We start from the raw sequence: 22446 nt of genomic DNA, 5'->3' as shown, positions 1-22446 counted from the left end.
TACCAGCCCTACCAATTTAAGCGTAGGCTACCGATTTGTAAACCCTTTTACTGCATACCGATTTTCAAAGCTAATCATACCGCTGTATAAAATGATTGAAAAAGAAAACAAAAATGTTAATTGAATGTGAAAATGGTAATAAAAACTGGACCCACAACAATCATTGTACAGCCAGCAAAATTATCCAGATACCGAGAAGACAAGAGTATTTGCCTACCTAGTTTTGTTTGATATTAATTATAAAATCACATTTAGCAATAAAATAAGCTTAAGTGGGTTGACAAGATGGAGAGAGTTTGGCTGCGTGAGTCATCATAACCAGTGTGTAGTTCAGAGGTTTGCAGCTCAAGCTTTTCAGCTGACCAGTCGATTTGATAGGCTGTTTGGCTGTGTTCTGACTTATACTCACGAACGTGCATTTGACTTCTATTAATGTGATTGACCATCTGCAAGGCTCCTTGCAAACCACAGCCCAATGAACTCGACACAACCCTCAACTCAACTACCAGAGCATTCTGAAATAAACCTTGAAGTATCCCATTTCAAATGCAAAAGTCAAATGCACACTACAAGGGGTGCACACTATATGCACACTACAAGGGGTGAAATACATTTTATTTTGTGGCAAAAGCAACGTCTAAAAGGGCCTAAATAAATAATTATTAGTATAATGCCTCGGCTGCCCCATAAGCCCCCTTTTCATCCATTTATCGAGCGAGTTTATAAGTTACTGGGCAAAATTGCTACAGAAATAGTAACATAAGGGCGAAAAAATGGTTTTCCATCCACTGCAAATTCTAGCGAGTCAAAGGGAATTCCCTGTGACATTTTGTGATGTCATAGCCAATTTGCATATGCCGCAACATTTTCTGCCAACTCGCATAAAATATATTCGCTAGATGATTTTCCATACAGTTTTTTTAAGTCGCTCGCTAGTCTAGCGAGTATACATTCTACCGAGCAAACACCTAAAACAATGGAAATTAAACTTGATCCAGATACATAATAATAATAATAATAATAATAATAATAATAATAATAATAATAATAATAATAATATTTCCTTACAGACACGAATTAACAAACCAATTTTGAATCAGCTGTCAAACGCTTCCTTAGAGAAATAATAATTTAGAACATCAAAAAAGCCTAAAAGCAAACAAACAAAAAAAATGGCTTGCCATAATGCCTCTTTCCCTGTTTTCTATTTTTCTATACTGGCAACATACTTACTGTGGCAGGGTGTCCCACCCCTGTGTGTATTTTGTGTTTGATGTTGTTTGTTATATGTATTATTGTAGTGGTGCACAGAGTGTGGGTTATGTAGCACAGGTGCGGTAAAATGTATAATTGTATTTAGGCATGGGGAAATGCACAACCAGTTTTAGAACAATTAGTTCACATGCTGGGATTCATGTGAATGATTAATTAATAATTGAATCCCGGCACAGCTGTATATATAGATGCACAAATCATTCACTTGGGGTTGGGTGTAGAGTGAGGAGGTACAGGAGAGAGACAGAGGAGAGAATTAAACTAAAAGATAACAATTGCTACTCGTGCTGGAAGCACCAGCACGGTACTTGTTGTTTGGTTTCGTTTCATGTCTGTTTTGTTTATCTGTTTGTTATTATTATTTGTTTATTTAGCAGACACCTTTATCCAAGGCGACTTACAGAGACTAGGGTGTGTGAACTATGCATCAGCTGCAGAGTCGCTTACAATTACGTCTCACCCGAAAGACGGAGCACAAGGAGGTTAAGTGACTTGCTCAGGGTTACACAATGAGTCAGTGGCTGAGGTGGGGTTTGAACCGGGGACCTCCTGGTTACAAGCCTGTTTCTTTAACCACTGGACCACACAGTTTGTTTTGGCCACCGTGCCATTTTGTTTGTAAAAGTGTTTGTGTTTTGTTCAATCTTTTTATTGATAATTAAATCTGCGTAGCAGAGTGTTACTCACAACACTGTGTTCTGGATTTCCTTCCTGGTCTGACTTCATCCACCACAAAGCCAGCCTGTTCACAATACACACAGGAGTTTGATTCAAAGGGGCTGATGTAAGGATACGTGCAAAATTTTGTGGCTACAAAACACCCATATTGCAACCAAAATCTTTGTTTTGCACGTGCAAACCGTATTTAGGGGCCGTAAAGTGGGACTTTAGCGGCCATTAAAAATGCGGCGTATGTAAAAAATGGTTTTCACCTGCCGTTCTGTACCCGCTATCAAATTAGCACTAAGCTGGTACAAACATTATAATGAGATGTAAGGATTTTGCATTGCACTTGGGCAATTGCTGACCCTCCAAAAACTTAGCACCTCATCTTACAAGGGGCAAACTATTGTAGAAGCGAGAAATTAACAGCTGTATAAAACCACACACCAGAGACCTGTCATCGGCCTCAAGATGGCTGCTGTGGTACACTTTCTGATTTGGCGACACACCTTCTGTAGGAGAAGGGCAAGACGGAGAAGACCTTGCATATTCAAACCCAGGGTCACTTTGACGCTGGAGAATGCGGTGGTAATGCGTATCATCTCACTCTGCAGGCCACCCTAGAATTTCACCTTTTCATCACCTGGTTGACTGTCCTCCTGGTAACACTGACGGCATTGACTTTCTCCACTATAGAGGACCATATGGCCTCTTTGGTAGCATAACTCATGTTGGCTGAGGCTTTTCCAAATAACTCAATTTCATGCTGAGTGGCCTCAGCCGTAAGGAATGTCAGCTTCTCCTCAGAAAGCTTTTTTTTTTTTTTTCTGTGTGCCAAGAGGACTTTGCTGCCCTTCTTTTGACATATTTTGTTTGGTTTGATTTCTGTGCTCCACAAATCTCATACAGCGCCTACTGCTCTCTGTACTCCTAAGTCACCTCACTACTGGGCTGTAAGTGTGGCCACTAAATAGCCCGATGCACAGGTGGCGTTCATTGCGACCCTCATCATGATTGCAGCTCATTATTTGTGTGTGTTGAGTAACTTGTTTTGCTCTTTAGCTTACATAGGCCACAGTGCAAAATAATTACCTGGCCACTAGGCAATTTGGATTTTGCAGTCGCAATTGTTTGCACTACGATGTAGTGAATTAGGTATACAATTTATTTAAATATAAATTAGTCTCTAGTCACCCACTCAGGGACATCAAAATGTGAGAAATGAGACATACCATATTTAAGTTCTGGATCATGTAGAACTCGGATTCCCTTGACAATAACACATTTCTACAAAAAAAAATACATTTCTTACACACTGTAAAACAGGAAGTTATATTATTATTATTATTATTATTATTATTATTATTATTATTATTATTATTATTATTTATTTCTTAGCAGACGCCCTTATCCAGGGAGACTTACAGTCGTAAACAAAAATACATTTCAAGAATCACAGTACATATTCTATTCCTAGAACAATTTATCCACTAACTTGACTAACTTGACATATTTTATCGAGTCATAAAATATTTAATATACTGAAAACTTACCAACTTTGATGAACACTGCAGCTCTCTGGAACTGAAGTTCCAACGAAAGAAGACGGTACTTTGCTTGAAGTACGCATTGTGTTGTGTCGGCTCGCAATAAACAAATAGTTATTTTCAATAACAGCGATCAGCTTGTTGATTTCCAATAGTCTGGCAGCATTATCTTTGTTGTCAGCAGTTTTCCAACTGGAAATAGTTCAGTTGATCAGACTTGGTTCAGATAATGCGTTGCAATTGAAAAGTTATGTAGTTCATAGAAGTGTTCTCGTTGCAATTGTTCTGTATGGCTAGTACATGACCTTAGGCCCAGCTGCTGGCTATGCTTCTGTCCGTTTCGTGGAGCGAAGTGGAAACCAAGACCCGCTTTCCGATTTAATGCAGTATCCCGTTTACTGTTTCAGTCTCTCATAGGGCAAAGAGCTACGGCTCTCTTCAAAGCTGATTTTAGCCATTCTTCAGAATGCTGGTTCTCTCTTGCCTTCCGTGAATTAGAGCAATTATGCTCCCATGACTTCAGAAACTTTCTTCAGAGCAGTTTAGTTTTCATTTCAATTCAGACCTCACCACTTCCCCTCAGAAGCACTTCTCCTGATTGTCAAAGTTTGAACTTGTTTCGAACTTTGTGTGGAGCCTTAGGTCTCATGTTGGGAGCATTCTTTCTCTTGTCTGGAGCACTGTTCCTTGTGTGGAGCACATTTCTAGTTTGGGGAATGTGCAATTTTTCCTATGGGGAACCTGTCTCTCCTGTGGGAAGCTTGCTTAGTGTGGGAAGCCCGTCCTTTGAAAGTCGCACGGTGACAGTTCTCCTAGTGGCCCAGGAGAATCTGGTTCTCGTCCCTGTGCCAGCTCTTACAAGGCCAGCCCTGGGAGATCCCGCTTTGCCTGGATCTCCTCAGTCAGGCAAGAGGCACTCTCTGGCACCTACAAGTGGAATTACTTTCAGAACTAGTGTCTGACTAAGAGTAATGACCTAGTCTCTTGCCCCATGCCAGTTATATTACAGTTTCTGCAAGAACTGCTTGATGCTGGTAGGTCACCTTCCACATTGAAGGTGTATTTAGCAGCTATCTCTGCATGCCATGCCCCCATAGATTCGGTATCTCCGGGTGAGCATTTTTTGGCTACCTGGTTTCTTAAAGGCGCTCGGCGATTACACCTTCCCAGGAGGACTGTTCTCTCCGAATGGAACCTAGATATTGTACTGCAGGCTCTCACAAAGGCCCCGTTTGAGCCCATATACTCCATAGAGTTGAAGTATCTGTCTATGAAGACAGCCTTCCTCTTGGCTATCACCTCCGCAAAGCGGGTCAGTGAGCTGCAGGCGCTGTCGGTGCACAGATCCTGTATGCGCATTTTTGATTACGGCAGCAGGGTGTCACTGCGTACAAACCCTGCTTTCCTCCCAAAGGTGATCACAGCCTTCCACATGAATCAGTCTGTGGAACTGGAGTCCTTCCATCTGCCCCCGTTTTCTTCGGAGGAGGATAGGAGATTGAATTTCCTCAGCCCGGTGCAGGCATTGAGATGCTACTTGGATAGGACAAGAGCTCTGCGTCATTCTGACCAGCTCTTCGTCTGTCATGGGATACAGACCCTAGGACAGCCCCTCTCGAAGCAGCGACTGTCGCATTGGATTGTGAACACAGTCACGACTGCCTATGATGGTGCTGGCTTACCCCCACCTGGAAGGGTAACCGCACATTCCACTCGAGGGTTGGCTACATCTTGGGCCCTCTTCAGAGGGGCCTCAATGTCTGATATATGTAATGCGGCTAGCTGGGCTACGCTGCATACGTTCTCCAGGTTCTACCGCCTTAACATGATAGATCCTTCCTTGACTTCATTAGGCACGAGGGTCCTTGAGGTTGAACGCTCGCACCGCTAACCTTGGGTTATGCGGTTCTGATGCGTCCCTCATATGCTGCCATTCCTTCTTCCTCGCGACTGTTCTGGTATCCTATCCCATACTTAATGTCTGGTGGTCTTCTTCCAATTGATAGGGAACGTTAGGTTACTTACAGTAACCCTGGTTCCCTGAAACAGAAGATGACCACCAGCCAGCGATGTCGCATCGGTCGCCCTCACAGGTTCGTGGAATGATGGTTTTAACCCCTCGGTAGGTGGGACCGAGGATGTCATCCAGGAAGGGGCCTATCTGCAGCTCCGATATAGAGAGCACAGTAAATACCTACCAGTAGGCAGGCATATCCCATAAGTAATGTTTTGGTGATGGTCTTCTCTTTCAGGGAACCAGGTTTACGGTAAGTAACCTAACGTTTTTTTAGGGCCTGCATTTGCTGAAGTTATTAATTTTCCACCTTTTGTAAATGTAGATTACATAGGTTTCTTTTTTGTCAAAGCAGTTTTCACTAGTGTGCAATTTTCAACATATTGTGTGAGAGGAAAAGCAAAAGTAATGTTATAAGAATGTTATATTTACCTCTTCTAGTGTTGCAGGGTTTTCAGACTTGCATATCAACCCTTTGGTTCCCAGCAATACAATCCAACTTGCTATAAAATGCAATTCACCCTTGGGAATCAAATTATTGACAAAGCATATTGACTAACAGGATTACAACTAAATGAATATTGAAAAAAAATCTTTGTAAAACAGATCAATTGTAAATTATAACATTTTGTTGTTATTTTTCAAAAATGTTAAGCGTTGAAATTGACTGCATTGCATTCAGCATAATACCTAATAAGATTTATTTTGTCAGACTGAACTGACACTGATATTTGGGACTGCTGTTTTCTTAATTAGGCATGATAAAATGTATAAAATTGGCAATTTGAAACATTTTTATTTTTGTTAGCTGAGAACATCTGGGGTAGAAATTTGCTACTTGGTTACACAGGCATCTAGTGTACTGCTGTGCCACTCAAGCCTCTGCAGGCAAATAGATTGCAATTAGTCTGGTAAAATGGCCCATAAAATCAGAGCTTGAGGGCTGCAGGAAACACCTGCAGGACTGATAACTAGATGACAAAATAATAACCAAAAATAACTTCAGTGGTGTAGGTTAAAGCATAAAGATATGCAATGCTTAAGTAAAATTGTAATTATATTGTTATGTTATTAGTTTGATAACATGTTGTTCCCAAATAATATGAGGCACTTCTGTGTCTTTAACCCATGTTTTCTCCCCAGTTTGAAATGTCATACCAACCACGTACTGTGGATTAGCCAATCAACCTTTTTTTGCTCACCAAAAATAAACAGTCAATGTTGCTAAGATACTGAACTCTCAAGGTGACAGACCAGCTTGACTGGCATTCTCTTAGGCTTGACAAGTCGTGCAGTGAGACGGACCAACCCAGGACGAAGTTAAAACAAAATATTAATGCTTTAGTATCATAGACATTAGTCCCTATAGCAGCACCCCTCTGTGGAAGTACCATTATTTCAGACAAAATTAGGATTGCTTTGGGAAACTTTGGGGAATACATTATAAACATCTTACTGTTTGTATAACTTCATTGGCTTGGCTTACATGCAGTTTAGAACCTGCAAATTCTCTCTCCATTGTCGTGAGAATGTGACATAGCTCACACATATCACTTACATTCCATACGCTATAGCAAGTGCGCTGCCAATCCATGTATGGCTAAAAACGGTGGATAAATAGCCTTCTCATGCTAAAATCTGACTAAAAGCTAAGGTTTTTTGGATGGCAAAAAAGCTGTACCGTATGTCCCACGAGACTTCAGCAGTGAAGATCCCATTTGTGACATAACCTCACGCAACTTTCTGGTATAACTAAAGGCTGTACCAAGCAATTATTTATTAACAACTGAGATCTGAAAGTACTGTAGCCCTGGCAAGCTTCTTTGACCAAATAGGGGAAAAAAAGCATACGAGGGGTTTAGAGACCTTTTCATTAATTTTTTTTTTAATGTGACACCATTTAGTCAACGTTTCAAATTATTGCTATTTGCAGGTAACATCTAAAATGACAGTGCTTTATAATGTAATTTTTTTTTTTTATCAGCAAGGTTATAAAAAAAACTGAACCTACTTCAAAGTAATAAAAAAAAACTCAGCCCTTTGGAAATAAATAAATAAATAAATAAATAAACAGAGTCCTTTGCAAAGCATAACAAATATAACAACATTCTACTAGTGAGAGCCTCACACTGGCAAGAGCCTCACACTGTCTCTGCGAATATTTATTATTATTATTATTATTATTATTATTATTATTATTATTATTATTATTATTATTATTATTATTGTGTTTGTTATTTGTTTTGTAGTCATTGTAGTTGCAGTGGTCTTAGTATAAGAACATTATGTAGTGGGAAATGTTTGACTTTACTTAACTAATTTGCAGACAATACTATTAAAAGGGGGATTGAGTGTGTGCATGTTTTTAATTAGTGAAGATTTGTATTTTCGAATGCTGACTGTACAAAAGCAACAAGACAAAAAAGAGAAAATACCATGCTGGAATTATGTTTAAACAAAAAATAATAAAACCTGTGTGGCAAATTGCTTGTTCTCATCCATGCAAAAATGACAAGAGGGAGCTTAGCACACAAAGCTTTGTTTAAATTATGATTGCATTTTTAAAAAGATATACTGCACCAACATGGGATGCTGATGTCTCAGATTTAGTTTAGCATCTCAGTTTTCAGATACTCATGGGTAAAAAACAAATGTTGGTAGCACTGATGGTTTAGCAAATAATGTCATGGCCTCTAATGTCTTCCACAACCTCTATGGAAATTGCTTGGGCCCTCCTTTCTCTGTTAAAGTGATCTGCTCTGAGGCAGGTCCTCCACCAGTGGATTTGGCAAATTTCAAATCTAAGTTTTTTCTTTAAAATCATAATATCTTTTTTCATTATTATTATTATTATTTATTTCTTAGCAGACGCCCTTATCCAGGGCGACTTACAATCGTAAGCAAATACATTTCAAGTGTTACAATACAAGTAATACAATAAGAGCAAGAAATACAATAACTTTTGTTCAAGCAAAGTACAAGTGTGACAAACCACAATTCAATAATACAGCAGATAATAGTGATAGTTACATCAGGATATGATTAAATAGTGATAGTTACATCAGGATATGATTAAATAGTGATAGCTACATCAGGATGTGATTAAATACAAAGTACTACAGGTTAAACACTTGGCAGATTACAGTATTCTGAAGTACAGGATTAAATGCAGTAAAATAGGGGGCAGATAAGAGCAAAATAAAGCACATTTACATGAAGGGTGATAGTGTCCTAGGATACAAACAGAGGAGTTCTACAGGTGCTGTTTGAAGAGGTGAGTCTTAAGGAGGCGCCGGAATGTGGTCAGGGACTGGGCAGTCCTGACATCTGTAGGAAGGTCATTCCACCACTGCGGAGCAAGGGTGGAGAAGGAGCGGGCTCTGGAGGCAGGGGAGCATAGCGGAGTTAGAGCCAGTCTTCTCGTGCAGGCGGAGCGGAGAGGTCGAGTGGGGGTGTAGGGAGAGATGAGGGTCTGGAGGTAGCTGGGTGCAGTCTGGTCAAGGCATCTGTAGGCTAGTACAAGAGTCTTGAACTGGATGCGAGCGGTGATCGGGAGCCAGTGGAGCGAGCGGAGTAGTGGAGTAGCATGGGCGAAGCGAGGCAGAGAGAACACCAGGCGGGCAGCAGAGTTCTGGATGAGCTGGAGCGGATGGGTGGCGGACGCAGGGAGGCCAGCCAGGAGGGAGTTGCAGTAGTCTAGGCGGGAGAGTACCAGGGCCTGGACCAGGAGCTGGGTAGCATTTTTCATATCATCTATATCCTGTGGAACAGGGGCAGCAGTGTGGAGTAGTGGTTAGGGCTCTGGACTCTTGACCGGAGGGTCGTGGGTTCAATCCCAGGTGGGGGACACTGCTGCTGTACCCTTGAGCAAGGTACTTTACCTAGATTGCTCCCGTAAAAACCCAACTGTATAAATGGGTAATTGTATGTAAAAAAATAATGTAATTGTATGTATAAATAATGTGATATCTTGTAACAATTGTAAGTCGCCCTGGATAAGGGTGTCTGCTAAGAAATATATAATAATAATAACAGTTGAAACATAATTTACGTTTTAGGGAGACAAAATGCCGGACAAAGATAAAACTGCCAGTGTGAAACATCTTGAAAACTATACCAGACAATTACTCAGCATTTATATATTAAAAAGCATTATCATTATATGGGCTCATACTTGTTTAATCGTGTACTATGATTAATCGTTTGTGACTGATTTAGTGCCCTGTATGGACAGGTTTGTATTGAACTGGGAGTATTTTGATTGATTGAAAAAATATGAAGATGGTAATTATTTTTAATATATATACTATAGTGACAAAGTAAACACGTGGTGTGGCTTTTAAGATGTTTTGCATTGTATTAGTGCCCCATCTGGGCAGTTTTGTCTTGGTCCATGTAACGGGGAAAGTGTTACGTGTGTGGGTCATGACAGGGGCTCCTGGAGTCCCGGCATCCTGACAGCGATTCCGGCCTCTTTAGTCGGTCTCGCCTGGGCAATGCCTTCATGAGGTTTTTGTGTCGTAGTTCTCTCAATGGAGAGGACGGTCTCCTCTTCGATGTCAACACAGCAAGCTTGTGCATTCAATGTTATTCAGCTATTTCCTCTTCTGATTGGGGGGTCAATGGGCGATGGGGTGTCTGGATGCATGGGCCTAGGGAGCTGACCCATAGGCGCCGCACAGATGCGCAGATTTAATTGACACAGGTACCAGCAATGGTAGCCCTAGTGTCAGATTTAATAAACAAAATAAAACAGAGCTAAAAATAAAAGACTGCCACACAAGACAAGCACTAGTCCCACTTAAAAGAATGTCCGGCTCCAGGAACCTACAACACTACGCAAATCATCTCCATACTGTTTGGGATCAACATCCCCTAAACTGACCTACTTCTGGGCTCCTGGAGTCCTGGCATCCTCACGGCGACGGCTGCCTCTTCAAATGACCTTTACAAATGGCCTTGGCTGGGCAATGCTTTCACGCGCACCGTCTTGGAGTGGAAGGGTTTCATGTAGTAGTTCTCACCATGGAGCGGATGTTCTCCTCCTCGATGTCAACAGAGCAAGCTTTTGCTCAGCGCCCGTCTGTATGGCTATACAGTGTATAGCCTCCCCGGGCAACCCCCCCCCCCCCCCCAATCCGGACCTCCCAATCAGCATAACTGCTCAATTGGTTGCCTAGCAATGCGTCTCCTGTTCCGCGTTCCAGCACACATCGGCGTAAGAACTAGCAACAGGACTCTCCCTGTCACAGTCCATAAGTATTCTATTGTATTTCAAAAAAGATGAAAACTCACATAATGATAATTATTTTTAACATGTAGACTAGTGACAGAGATATTGTAAGGTTTAGTTTTTAATACATTTCACATTTAGCCCAAATATTTTTCTAGCCTATGGATTTTTTGTTTTTTCCCTTTCCAAACAATGTGTCTTCATTTTCTAAGACATTGCCAGCTATTATTATCAGTAAAGCTGCCAAATCTTACCTCATACGCAAATACACCTGCATCAGTTGGGTGTAGTCTAAGTTGCGATTCATTTCTTGTTTAGATTTCCCTGCAACTCTTTTGAATTTCACAGATTTGCGAATACATGCAAGATATTTGCAATGCAACAGAGTTGCATAAAAGCTGCATAAATTCGCAAAATCTTTGCATGTCTGCCCCAAAATCCATGATATAAAAGGTTGAGACCCCTGTCTTTTATGCATTGTTTGTACAGGATTGCCTCAAAGGCTTTTAAAGCCCAGTTACATATAATACCTACTCACAACCTTTTTGAAACCAGAGACTGAATCATTGTCTTATCCATTCAATCAAGGACCACTGCAATGTAAACCTTACATTGCTCATTTAAAAAAAAAAAACTCAAAATAAACATACAAGAAGGTTAATGCAAGTCCATCAGCGTTGTTTCTTACTGGTTTTGTAATATTTGCAATGTTTGCACCTTTCAGAAAATACAACTAATATATAAAGCAATACTAGATATCAATATTCAGCAGTTGAGAAACACTGATTTATGCAAATGAAGTTTGAAATACCTATGTGTCTCAAATACATACATGAATCTAATTTCTATTAATTATAACCTTCTGAAGTTTTGGTTATTTCAATTAAGTTGTCTCTAACTACACAGTAATTACACTATAATAACAACCATGTTTTTTTTTAGTTGCAATGCACCATCACACCACTGAATTCAACTGATTTTGCATACATTGTACAGTACTTGTTCTATAATCTAAATATATCATGCATGTAGACCGAGTGCTGTGTTCATTTCAGGTCTTTGTCTATTCAATGTTTGGTTTGACTTCAGCCTTAGTGTTAATCACAATTCAGTTATTGTTTTTTTTTTTTAATACATATCTAATGTTCAACCAGAAATTGAGCACAGGTGTGAAATACATGTACACGTGCTTTTCATGTCTGTGAACTAGTATGCTTGATCCACTTGTGCTCGTTAATTCTACTTTAGGCTGAACCATACAGTATGTAATTGGCCATTTACCAAAATTAAATTAAACCAAATTACTAACCTGACAAAAATGGTTAGACATCCCAGCTCATTATGCCCAACTTAAGTATGTTTGTAAACCTGATAAAATAGATGAAAAGCCCACTAATTAACTAATAAGTAAACCCCCCACCCACAATATGATTAATCATGAATTTATTTTATTTTAGTTGGGCACACTAACCATTGTGACAAGACTCTTCATCAAGTAGACCCTCCCCATTCATCCAGGTTAGTAAGTGTATGCCAAATAAAATTAAAACATGATACATACAACATTGAGGGAACCACATAACAGAACTGGCACAGCCATCACCAGCTCTCTCAGCTTCCATAATGTTTAAATTTTAACCTGAAGTTTACCCCAGAGCAGTCAACACAAGATCTTCTATTGTGCATTTCTTTATATACAAGTTTCTTTTTTTGCACTGCAGATACAATTTGTGTAGCATAAAATAAATGCAAATTTAGCATAAAAAAAACACACAAATATGTCCAAGAAATCGGTGCCCTACATGTAAAGACCCAAATATGCTGACAAAATTAAAAACAAGCAAAAATACATTACTGTTCAGGTGTAAAATGTAATAACCCATAAGCCTTACCTTCATAGATAGCTTTAAATCCTTGGGCACTCACTGCAAAGTCAGTAGTAAACCAAAGTGCTAGAATTGAGCCTGTGCTTACAATAGGTGATGGCAAATCAAAGCCAGACAACCTGAAAAAAAATAGGATTTATTAATGATAGGAGAGGCAAATACATTTATCTTTGTATTATGAATTTCTATATGGCAAGATTTGGGGCTTGGTAAGGATGCATATAATCATCCATGAGGGCAATGTCTTTGCTAACTGCATAGGTCTAACAATGAGATGAAGAATGATGAATCACATCCCAATATATTACAGCAAATTCTTTAGATTTTCCTGCATAAACCATTATGGATGGCCCTTCAAAGTGGTCCAACATCCATAATGATAATCCACTCTTAGATTCTTAATTAAAGTGGTCTGCAGGAGAAAGTTCAGGTCTTTTTTCAGTAGTCATTATTCCAACAGGAAATTTCTGAAATCGACTGCAATGGCAGTTGTATGCAACTGTATTGTAGGAAACCCAATAAAATAAAGGAAAACATGTAAGATGTCTTTTTTTCACCAAACAATAGCCTCAATTAACAGCAGTCTGATAATGATCGCTGTAAATAAACCAGAATCACACTAAAAAGTGATTGACGAGGTTGACACAGTTATGCTATTCTAATTTATATCATTATGGAACATTGTTGGCAGAATGGGACACCTCAGGACGAAGCAGAGTGTCTGTACAAACAGGAACCAAAATTAGTGCTGGCAGACGTTTTCTGTACAAATTGGTATGGCTGAATCATTGAACTGTAATTTTAATCTTCCATACTTTGCGTTAAGTTTGGTAAACGTTTCTTCTATAAATGTGAATACAAAAAAAAAACATGTTGAAGTAAATAGCTTGGAATGATAATTTAACATCAAGAATTTGACAGATTCCATGTACCTACATGACCCCTAGACCAATTGTTTATTCACTTTTCTAGGCTTTCTACTTTCTGTACAGATGCTTGGGTTTAAGCTTGCAACAACCCTTCAGGTTTTAATGTTCCTAATTGTTTGGTTGATGTACATGAGCAATTTTTCATGGGTCAATGGTAATGGTGTCCATTGAAGGGTAAATCTGAAAAACACATTTTAAAACTATTATTGTTGTTATAGCATGTTGCTTTTAAATGGGTTATTTTCTCTGACACTATTTGGAAACAACAGTTCAGCTACTATTTTTTGAAATGGCAAACACCAGCAAGTAGACAGTCTCCAGCTCATTTCAGCACTGAACTGGAGAGGAATTGAAACAAACTGGAATTGAACAATGTACACATTTCTTTCTGTTTTTTATACCCTAGAAACTATATCAATATTTTTAATTTAGCGTCCAGCAGCCCATCATTTATGGAATGCTTTTTTCTGGCCTCCAAATTTGACTACACAAACTCAGTTAAAGAGTAAGTAGCTTCAAGCTTTCTCCTAAGGGAAAATCAAAATCCATTCACATCATGTGCCAATATGACCTGTAAGTTTTTGCCAGCCCCAACTCAATATTGCTTCAACAGCATATGAGGGAATTAGAAAGTTGATATGTTGGTACAGGTACTGGACCAGAAAACAAATGTTTGTGATGGTGTGTGATCTATCCATGCAAAAATGATTTCTATTAGCTTTGACACAACTGGCACTTAGTCAGGTCTGTTATTACTTTGGTCAGATAAGAGCACTTTCTTGAGAATCGGCACACTAAGAAGTTTTTGGAAGGTCAGCAGGGACAAAGACAGTAAAAACTGTTTCTAAAGGGGAAGCTAGATTTGTAGATAGGGCTCGCTCCGCAACAGCAAAAAAAAAAAAGTTAGTGTAATACCACTTAATCTTAATATGGATATATGCAAACTTAAAATAAGTACAGTGCATACTTTGCAGGATTTTTTTTTTTTTTTTGCAAACATCAACATGTTGAAGTGAAAGAATTTTCCTTAGTTCAGACCCCAACCTAAAAATAACATTTGTTGAAAAGTCCTCTTTCAACACTGCAACACATGTGAACAGGTTGAGTAGGGAAGAAAACTAACGCATGCCCATATACTGGATACTGTATGTGCATATTCATATTTCATTGTAAGACACAGTTAATGTTGCAGAAACACATAGAGAATGGAATTATAACTGGAATGGCAATATTCCAGATGTCCCACAAAGTCTGGGCCTGTCTACATTGTAAGCACTGTATTGTTCCCCAACTTGGCGGTAGGTGTTTATTTTTAAAAATATTTTCTGGCAAGTTACTTTTTTGTACTAATATGCGCATTTCACAGAAAAAAAACAAACAAAATCAATGACACATTAAAAAATATCTCATCAAGACCAACAGCTCATTTCATTTTTGTCTGAAATTGTTACTGAGATTGTCAATACATTCAAATGCATTTGGTTTGACAACTGATTGATTGTAAGTTATTATTTGAGGAAAACATGATTGAAAAAAATTCAAATGGAAAATACCATGATTATGCTACGACTGTATGTTGTGATTTACCAATCAGCTACTGAATCCCCTTTGAGTATAAGTTCTCTTGTACAATTAATTCTCTAGCTTCGTACTACATTATCCAAAAGACATGCATACGTGTTTGTCACAAAGACGGCCGGAGTGGGTGGCGTCAGACCAGAAACAGGAACACAAACGACAGAGACTTGGAGTTTGGTGGAGCTGAGCGAATGGTTTCGCTCAGCATTTAATAAAACAGCACAGAAAATAAAAGGGTTTAACAGACAAAAACACGGGACACGGCACTACACGCCAAAATAAAAAGACAAACAAAACGGACTATACAGTAAACGGACAAACACGGTGAGTGAAAACACTATTTTTACTATTATTATTCTAACACTTATTATCTTTACCTCTGTCTCCAATCCCGTTCTCCACTCACCGAACACCTAACCCTGAGTGACAGAAACGTGCATCTATATATACTGTTGTGCTGGGATTCAATTACTAATTAATTACTCACTTGAATCCCAGCACGTGAATTCATTACGTGAAACCCCGTGTTCACATATTATATTTTAAATGCACGTGCGTGATGTGCAATCCCGTGCCTAAATACAAATATACAATTTAAACACACGTGAAACACAGACCCGTTTATATCCCGTGTACCAATCTATACACCAACATTAACACACGCACGCAACACACAAAACACAAATGCACACAGGGGCGGGGCGCATTGCCACATATACCCCCCCCTTGTGCGCAGCACACATGGCCTCAACGGCCACCTCCCCCCTTAAAAATCCAGCAGTCCAGGACAAAGTCTCGGGCTGGGAAGGGAGGCTTCAGTGGGCCCATGGCTGGCCATGCTGTCAGCACCCCTGCCGGTAGTGGCACGGCTGACAGCATGCTGGTCCCGTCCTGCAGCGAAAAAGCTGCGGGGGCAGGTGGTCCCCCGACCTCCCCCTTCTTCGTAGCCGGCAGCTCCCTCCTGTGGGGCTCCGGCCACAAGAACTCCTGCAGCGAAACTGCTGCTGGGGAAAGTGGTCTCCAGACCTCGTCCCCCTTCTTCGTGGCCGGCAGCTCCCCTTTCTGGGGCTCCGGCCACCGTACTCCCTGTGGAGGTAAGGGCAGCAGAGGCAGCTCCTGCTCCTCTGCTCCGGGCGGTGGCGGAAGCAGAGGCAGCTCCAGCTCCTCTGCTCCTGGTGGTGGTGGAGGCAGAGGCAGCTCCAGCTCCTCTGCTCCTGGCGGTGGTGGAGGCAGAGGCAGCTCCAGCTCCTCTGCTCCTGGCGGTGGTGGAGGCAGAGGCAGCTCCAGCTCCTCTGCTCCTGGCGGCGGTGGAGGCAGAGGCAGCTCCAGCTCCTCTGCTCCTGGCGGCGGTGGAGGCAGAGGCAGCTCCAGCTCCTCTGCTCCTGGCGGCGCTGGAGGCAGAGGCAGCTCCTGCTCCTCTGCTCCTAGTGGAGGAAGCGGTGGAGGTGGCGGAGGCAGAGGCAGCTCCGGCTGCTCTGCTCCTGCCGGTGTAGGTGGGAGCAGCGTGTAGTCTCCTGCCGATGGAGGTGGGAGCAGCGTGTAGTCTCCCCTTTTTCGAGGGGACTGGTGCTGCTCTGCCTCTCTTGCAGGGAACTGGTGCGGCTCCGCTTTTGACGGGGAAACCAGCAGGCATTCTCCCTCTGCTGGTGGAGGTGGAACCAGCAGGCATTCTCCCTCTGCTGGCAGCTTGGGTCCTAGGGCTGTGGAAGCCCCGACTTCCCTCTCTTCGGGCTGTGGACGCACCGACTCCTCCCTTTTGGGCTGTGGACGCACCGACTCCTCCCTGTTGGGCTGTGGACGCACTGACTTCTCCCTGTTGGGCTGTGGACGCACCGACTCCTCCCTGTTGGGCTGTGGACGTTCGGGCTCCCCCCACTCAGGTGTAGGACGTTCGGGCTCCTCCCACTCAGGCGTAGGACGTTCGGGCTCCTCCCACTCAGGCGTAGGACGTTCGGGCTCCTCCCACTCAGGCGTAGGACGTTCGGGCTCCTCCCACTCAGGCGTAGGACGTTCGGGCTCCTCCCACTCAGGCGTAGGACGTTCGGGCTCCTCCCACTCAGGCGTAGGACGTTCGGGCTCCTCCCGCTTGGGCTGTGGACGCTCAGGCTCCTCCCGCTTGGGCTGTGGAGGCAAAACCAGCAGGCATTCTTCCTCTGCTGGTGGAGACGGGGACAGCAGGCATTCTTCCTCTGCTGGTGGACCTGCTACCTGGGCTGCTGTTCCACTTATAACTGCCTCCAGGTAGCTGAGGACCAACCCCACACCTTCCTCCCAGGTGCTTACGGTCTGTTCCCTCGCATATGCCTCCCATCGCTCCCTATCCATAAATCGCAGGAACTGGACGACTACTGGGATAGACTGGGCCTCCAGCCCAGCATTTTCCAGCATCCAGTCCCGCACTTTGATGGCGTCTTCTGCCATTTTTTTTTTTTTTTTTCCCCCTTTTTAAATCCAAACTGCGGTTCCTGCTCTGGCCTGAGTCCTGGAGGCGCTGTTGATCCCACGCAGGACACCACGTGTCACAAAGACGGCCGGAGTGGGTGGCGTCAGACCAGATGCAGGAAATAAATAAACAGAGAGATGTGGTTTGGTATAAGCTGGGCGCGTGATCGCGCTCAGCATTTAATAAACAGAAAATAAAAGGATTTAAACACACGTGAAACACAGACCCGTTTATATCCCGTGTACCAATCTATACACCAACACTAACACACGCACGCAACACACAAAACACAAATGCACACAGGGGCGGGGCGCATTGCCACAGTGTTCTGTATGAAACATGAAATCGTTTGCAACTCTGACATCAACTGGTGATCTACTGTGAATATTTTATCTATAGTATTTCCTGTACATTAAATTGTGTATCTTCGTTTTTAAACCATTCTAGAACTAGAACACTTTTTTATGTTTACTTGTAGCTACCCTCCCAGCAAAACAGTTTTATTTCTGATGCTTGTTACCCATTTATTAATGAAATTACAGATTTTGAAGTTCACAAAACAAAATCCATATTTATCCCTGTGATAAAGAGAGAAAGGATCGATGTTGTAAATCTCCCTCCCAACCAGAAAGGGTGCTGTGTAAGGATGGTGGTATGCTGCCTCCCAGATGGACCGCCTTGATGGTAGGTGGAAACCGGAAGGTGACCATATTGGGGGGAGCGCGTAGTTTCACGTACCCGGAAAGACTCTATTGCAATCAGCTGCGGGACGGCCCTCTATTGGAGAAACCATGGCGACGGGTTGATTGCAGGGAGGACTTTGTGGGTACAAAGGGGAAGCAGCTATGTCAGTACGCTGCCTTGTGCTGACGAACGTGAACAGACGGCCAGAGCCGGTAGCATTTGTTTTGTTTTTTGTTACATTTGTGTTCTGTGTTTGCAGAGGAGGATTGAGCACCGCGGAGCTGGGGCTAAGGAACCCACAGACACACTGGAGCACTTCCCTGCACTATCACCACATCCTGCTTTCACCCTTGTGTGCACTGAGGACGCCGGATCGACACGATCCATTGGATTATTTGTTTCATAAATATTATTTTGGGTTTGCAAAGCCACCCAATACTATCGCTGGTAGAGGGGCAGATCTTTTGTTTATTTATAAATAAACACAGATTGTTTTTGGGAGACATACTGTCTGGTCATCACACCACTGGCACCTGGCGACAATCCCTTAAAAAAAAAAAAAGATATGTAGATAATTTATTAAGTGAATTTCACACTACACTTAACCTCTGACAGGGATTACATGTTGCATAATTAACTTGGAAAGCTGTATTAGTGTGATTAAATAATGATCCAAGAAGCATAGAGCATTCAGAGTGAAAAAAGTTACTTAAAAAACAATCATTAAATAAATAGTAATATCCTATTCTGATCACAGTGCAAAATTGGTATGTAAAAATAACGTGATATCTTATAACAATTGTAAGTCGCCCTGGATAAGGGCGTCTGCTAAGGAATAAATAATAATAATAATAATAATAATAATAATAATAATAATAATAATAAAACAAGACAAAACATATGTTGATGACAGTCCAATCAAAATGGTAAGCTTGGGATTTAGGTAATAATGGTTGAGCCCAAACACTGAGAAAAGGTCAACCAACATTGAATAAAGCAGCAGTTGAGGAGGTTGATCTAGATGTTTTCAAGCACAATTTTTCACTGAATCTGGTAGGTGACGCATTCATGCCATGCAGAAAATCTGTGAGATAAATTAGTGATTAAGATACCTTTAGGCAGCTTTGACTGCCCAGCATGTTACCTTTTACCTTTTGAGTGTTTTCTTTCCACTAGATATTTTTGTTTATATTTCATGTAGGTCTGTATATATTTTGAATTGAAATGATTTTTCAGGATCAGAGTAGGCTGTTGTTTGTTGCTAGGTAACCTGCAGATTTTACTTATAAAAGCTTTTTTGACTTCTACCAAAAAGCTGCATTTTGATTTCTTTAATTGGAATGTCTATTTCATTAGGTAATGAATATATGTTCTGATTGGAAGTGAATGATCTCATTCCCCAATTCAATTCATTTTTAGGTAGTGGGATGAAATATTAAGGACAATTAACAATTCAGGCAATAAATCTGGAACAATATGTTTTTTGTGTTCTGTTAACAGAACACTGAAGATATGTTGTTGATTCAAAATGATTCGATCATTGAATTTAAAGGATTGCATTGGAATTTGACTAAGAAAAAAAAAAGCAAATGACCAAATAACACAAAAAAAGTTGCAATGTGTGTTCCCTATTGTTGAGGTTCTCATGCCCACTCCACAGAGCGATTCAGGCATTATATAATATGAATTATACAGAAGTTCTTTGTAAGGGAATTGTAACAGCAATCAGTAAATTCCTGATAGGAAACATGAAAATCAATATCCCCCATTCTGTTCAGGGCCCATTGACCTGCCCACTGGTAAGGTTACCCTCCCTGATGTTAAAATGGTAACATACCACTGGGGGAGCTCCATCTCTCTCTCTGGTTGCTGGGAATAAACATTTTCATACAATTTGCTTTTGTTTCATTTTGTTACTGCCTGTTACTTGCGGTCTATCTGCATTATATATTGTTGTGTCAAATTGGGTGTATACCTACCAATGCTCATTATTCAGCCTGCCTGTTAATACAACTTTTGGGTTCAGCAAGCTGATTGTGTGGCCTGTCCTTATTAAGTTCTTGTGTGAAAAAAAAAATTGCAAAGCTGTCCTACTCCAGACAATGGACATCCTTCCAATCTAATACTGTAAGCCATAATAGCGTGGTATGAGTCCACCCTTTTAATCGTAGTCATTTTTATTGACAGAATGGGGAAAAATAATCTAAATACTGCCTGAACAAGGAAGAAAGGATGAGATATTGACAGATTTGTTTTATATTACCTTACTGATGGAATGCTATTATTGTTTTGATGTCAGACAATAATACCCTGTAATGGATGTCAGAAGTGTCAGAGAAAGGATTCACAGCTGTTGTTCTTAAAGTCTGCTGGGAGGTAAATGGACCCAGCATGTTAGTCAAATTGTGACTGTTTCCAAGGGACTGTGCTAAAAAGAGCTAAATGTAGATACTGGTGGATTAGCATTTAAGATTGTTATTGCTGTCATATAGACATGATTAAACTCTGTTCAATTATCTATTGAACCCTTAGGGATGTATAGCCAGAGTTGCACAGGGATTGATTTATGAAGTCAAGCTATCAGATAATCAGAATGTATGACATTTTGAAGGTCTCATTCCTGGCAAAGTTTGTTTTAAAAATGTGCTTCTGGAGTTCCCAAACAAAATCCCCTGTTAACAAATCTCCCCTGAAAATGTGTAATCAATTAAACTAGAATGGCACTGTGGAAAAGGTGGCTGATGGGTGATGTCAGACCAGGAAGAGACATGACACAGTACTTTGAGTGAAGCGCTGCTCCACAGATTTGTTATAAATAAAAAAACAAAAGGCATGATGGCCAAAACAAACAGGTAAAATGAAGTGTAAAGGTGTAAAGCCAGCATACGTAGCGATTGTTATTTTAAATGTACCTTTCTAGATCTCTTTCGTTCCACCTCCGAACACCCCAACCTCGAGAGAGTAATCCATGCCTCTTTTTATGCAGCTATTCAAATGCTCTTTAAATAGCCATGTTTTGAGTTGCTTCCTAAATTTCAAGAGGCTTGAGGAGACTCTTAATTTCTACAGGCAACAAATTCCATATAAAAGCTGCTCTAGCCTCAAAGGTACGGCCTCCAAAATGAACTCTAGAAAATCTAGGAGGTGAAATACAGAAAGAACCGGTTGAGCACAACACCTTTGTAGTATTTCTGATATTAAGAACAGCTTTAAGATAGTCAGGACCTATTCCATTTAGGGCTTTATATACCATACAAAGGATTTTGAAATCTATTCTCTCTCGGACAGGAAGCCAATGCACTTCTCTCAAAACTGGAGTAATATGGGAACACAATGTAGTCCCAGTTACAAGGCGAGCTGCCATATTTTGTATTCTTTGAAGTCTATTCATCTGACAAGCTGGAAGGCCTGATTAAAGAGAGTTACAATAATCCAGTTTGGGGTTCATAAGAGTTTGCACCACTGTCCAAAAGATACTTTCTGGCAAAAATGGTTTAATATCTTTTAGATTGTCTAAAAGAAAAGTGGCTGAACTCATCACCATATTAATTTGGGGAATAAAAGAAAGATTATTATCTATAATAAAACCCAAATTTCTAGCTTTATTTACTACAATTGGTATGGTTCTATTTATGTATGGAGGGATAAAACTGTTACGCAGCTACTTGAGAGTAGTAGTCGAACCCACCACCAAAAAGGATTTAATTTCAGCCGGTTCCTATTAAGCCAAGTGTCCACCTCTTTCAGACAGAAGTACAATCTGGCCTTCATCTCCCCAACATCTCCTGATACACGCACATAAAGCTGTGTGTCATCAGCATACTGGTGGTACTGCAGTCTACATGCCTCAATGATCTCTCCTGGGGGCTCTCTCTCTCTCTCTCTCTCTCTCTCTCTCTCTCTCTCTCTCTCTCTCTCTCTCTCTCTCTCTCTCTCTCTCTATATATATATATATATATATATATATATATATAGATAGATAGATTAAATAAAATGGGGGAAAGAGTAGACCCCTGAGGCACTCCATACTTGACCGACGACACCGATGATACATCAGACCCCACTGACAACCTGCTGGTACGTTAGTAATAACAGAGTTAAGTAATGATAACGCAGGACCAGAGATACCAAAATGGTAGAATGCCATGATCAAAAGTCGTCAAAAGCCACTGGTAGATCAAGAAGCATAAGAAC

At 41.0% G+C, this 22446-nt stretch overlaps 1 protein-coding gene across 1 annotated transcript in view; it reads right to left on the bottom strand.

Annotated features, from left to right (window-relative positions):
* The window catches only part of LOC117402922 (CUB and sushi domain-containing protein 1-like), a 778430-nt gene that overhangs the window by 526418 nt on the left and 229566 nt on the right, over positions 1-22446 (bottom strand). The window contains exon 3 of the mRNA XM_034004588.3: positions 12625-12737. Coding sequence (XP_033860479.3) covers positions 12625-12737 — 113 coding nt within the window. The remainder of the gene's footprint in view (positions 1-12624; positions 12738-22446) is intronic.

The sequence above is a fragment of the Acipenser ruthenus genome, chromosome 5 (genome assembly GCF_902713425.1).
Source record: "Acipenser ruthenus chromosome 5, fAciRut3.2 maternal haplotype, whole genome shotgun sequence".
Classification (NCBI taxonomy): domain Eukaryota; kingdom Metazoa; phylum Chordata; class Actinopteri; order Acipenseriformes; family Acipenseridae; genus Acipenser; species Acipenser ruthenus.
This window is presented reverse-complemented; position numbering and strand designations above follow the sequence as displayed.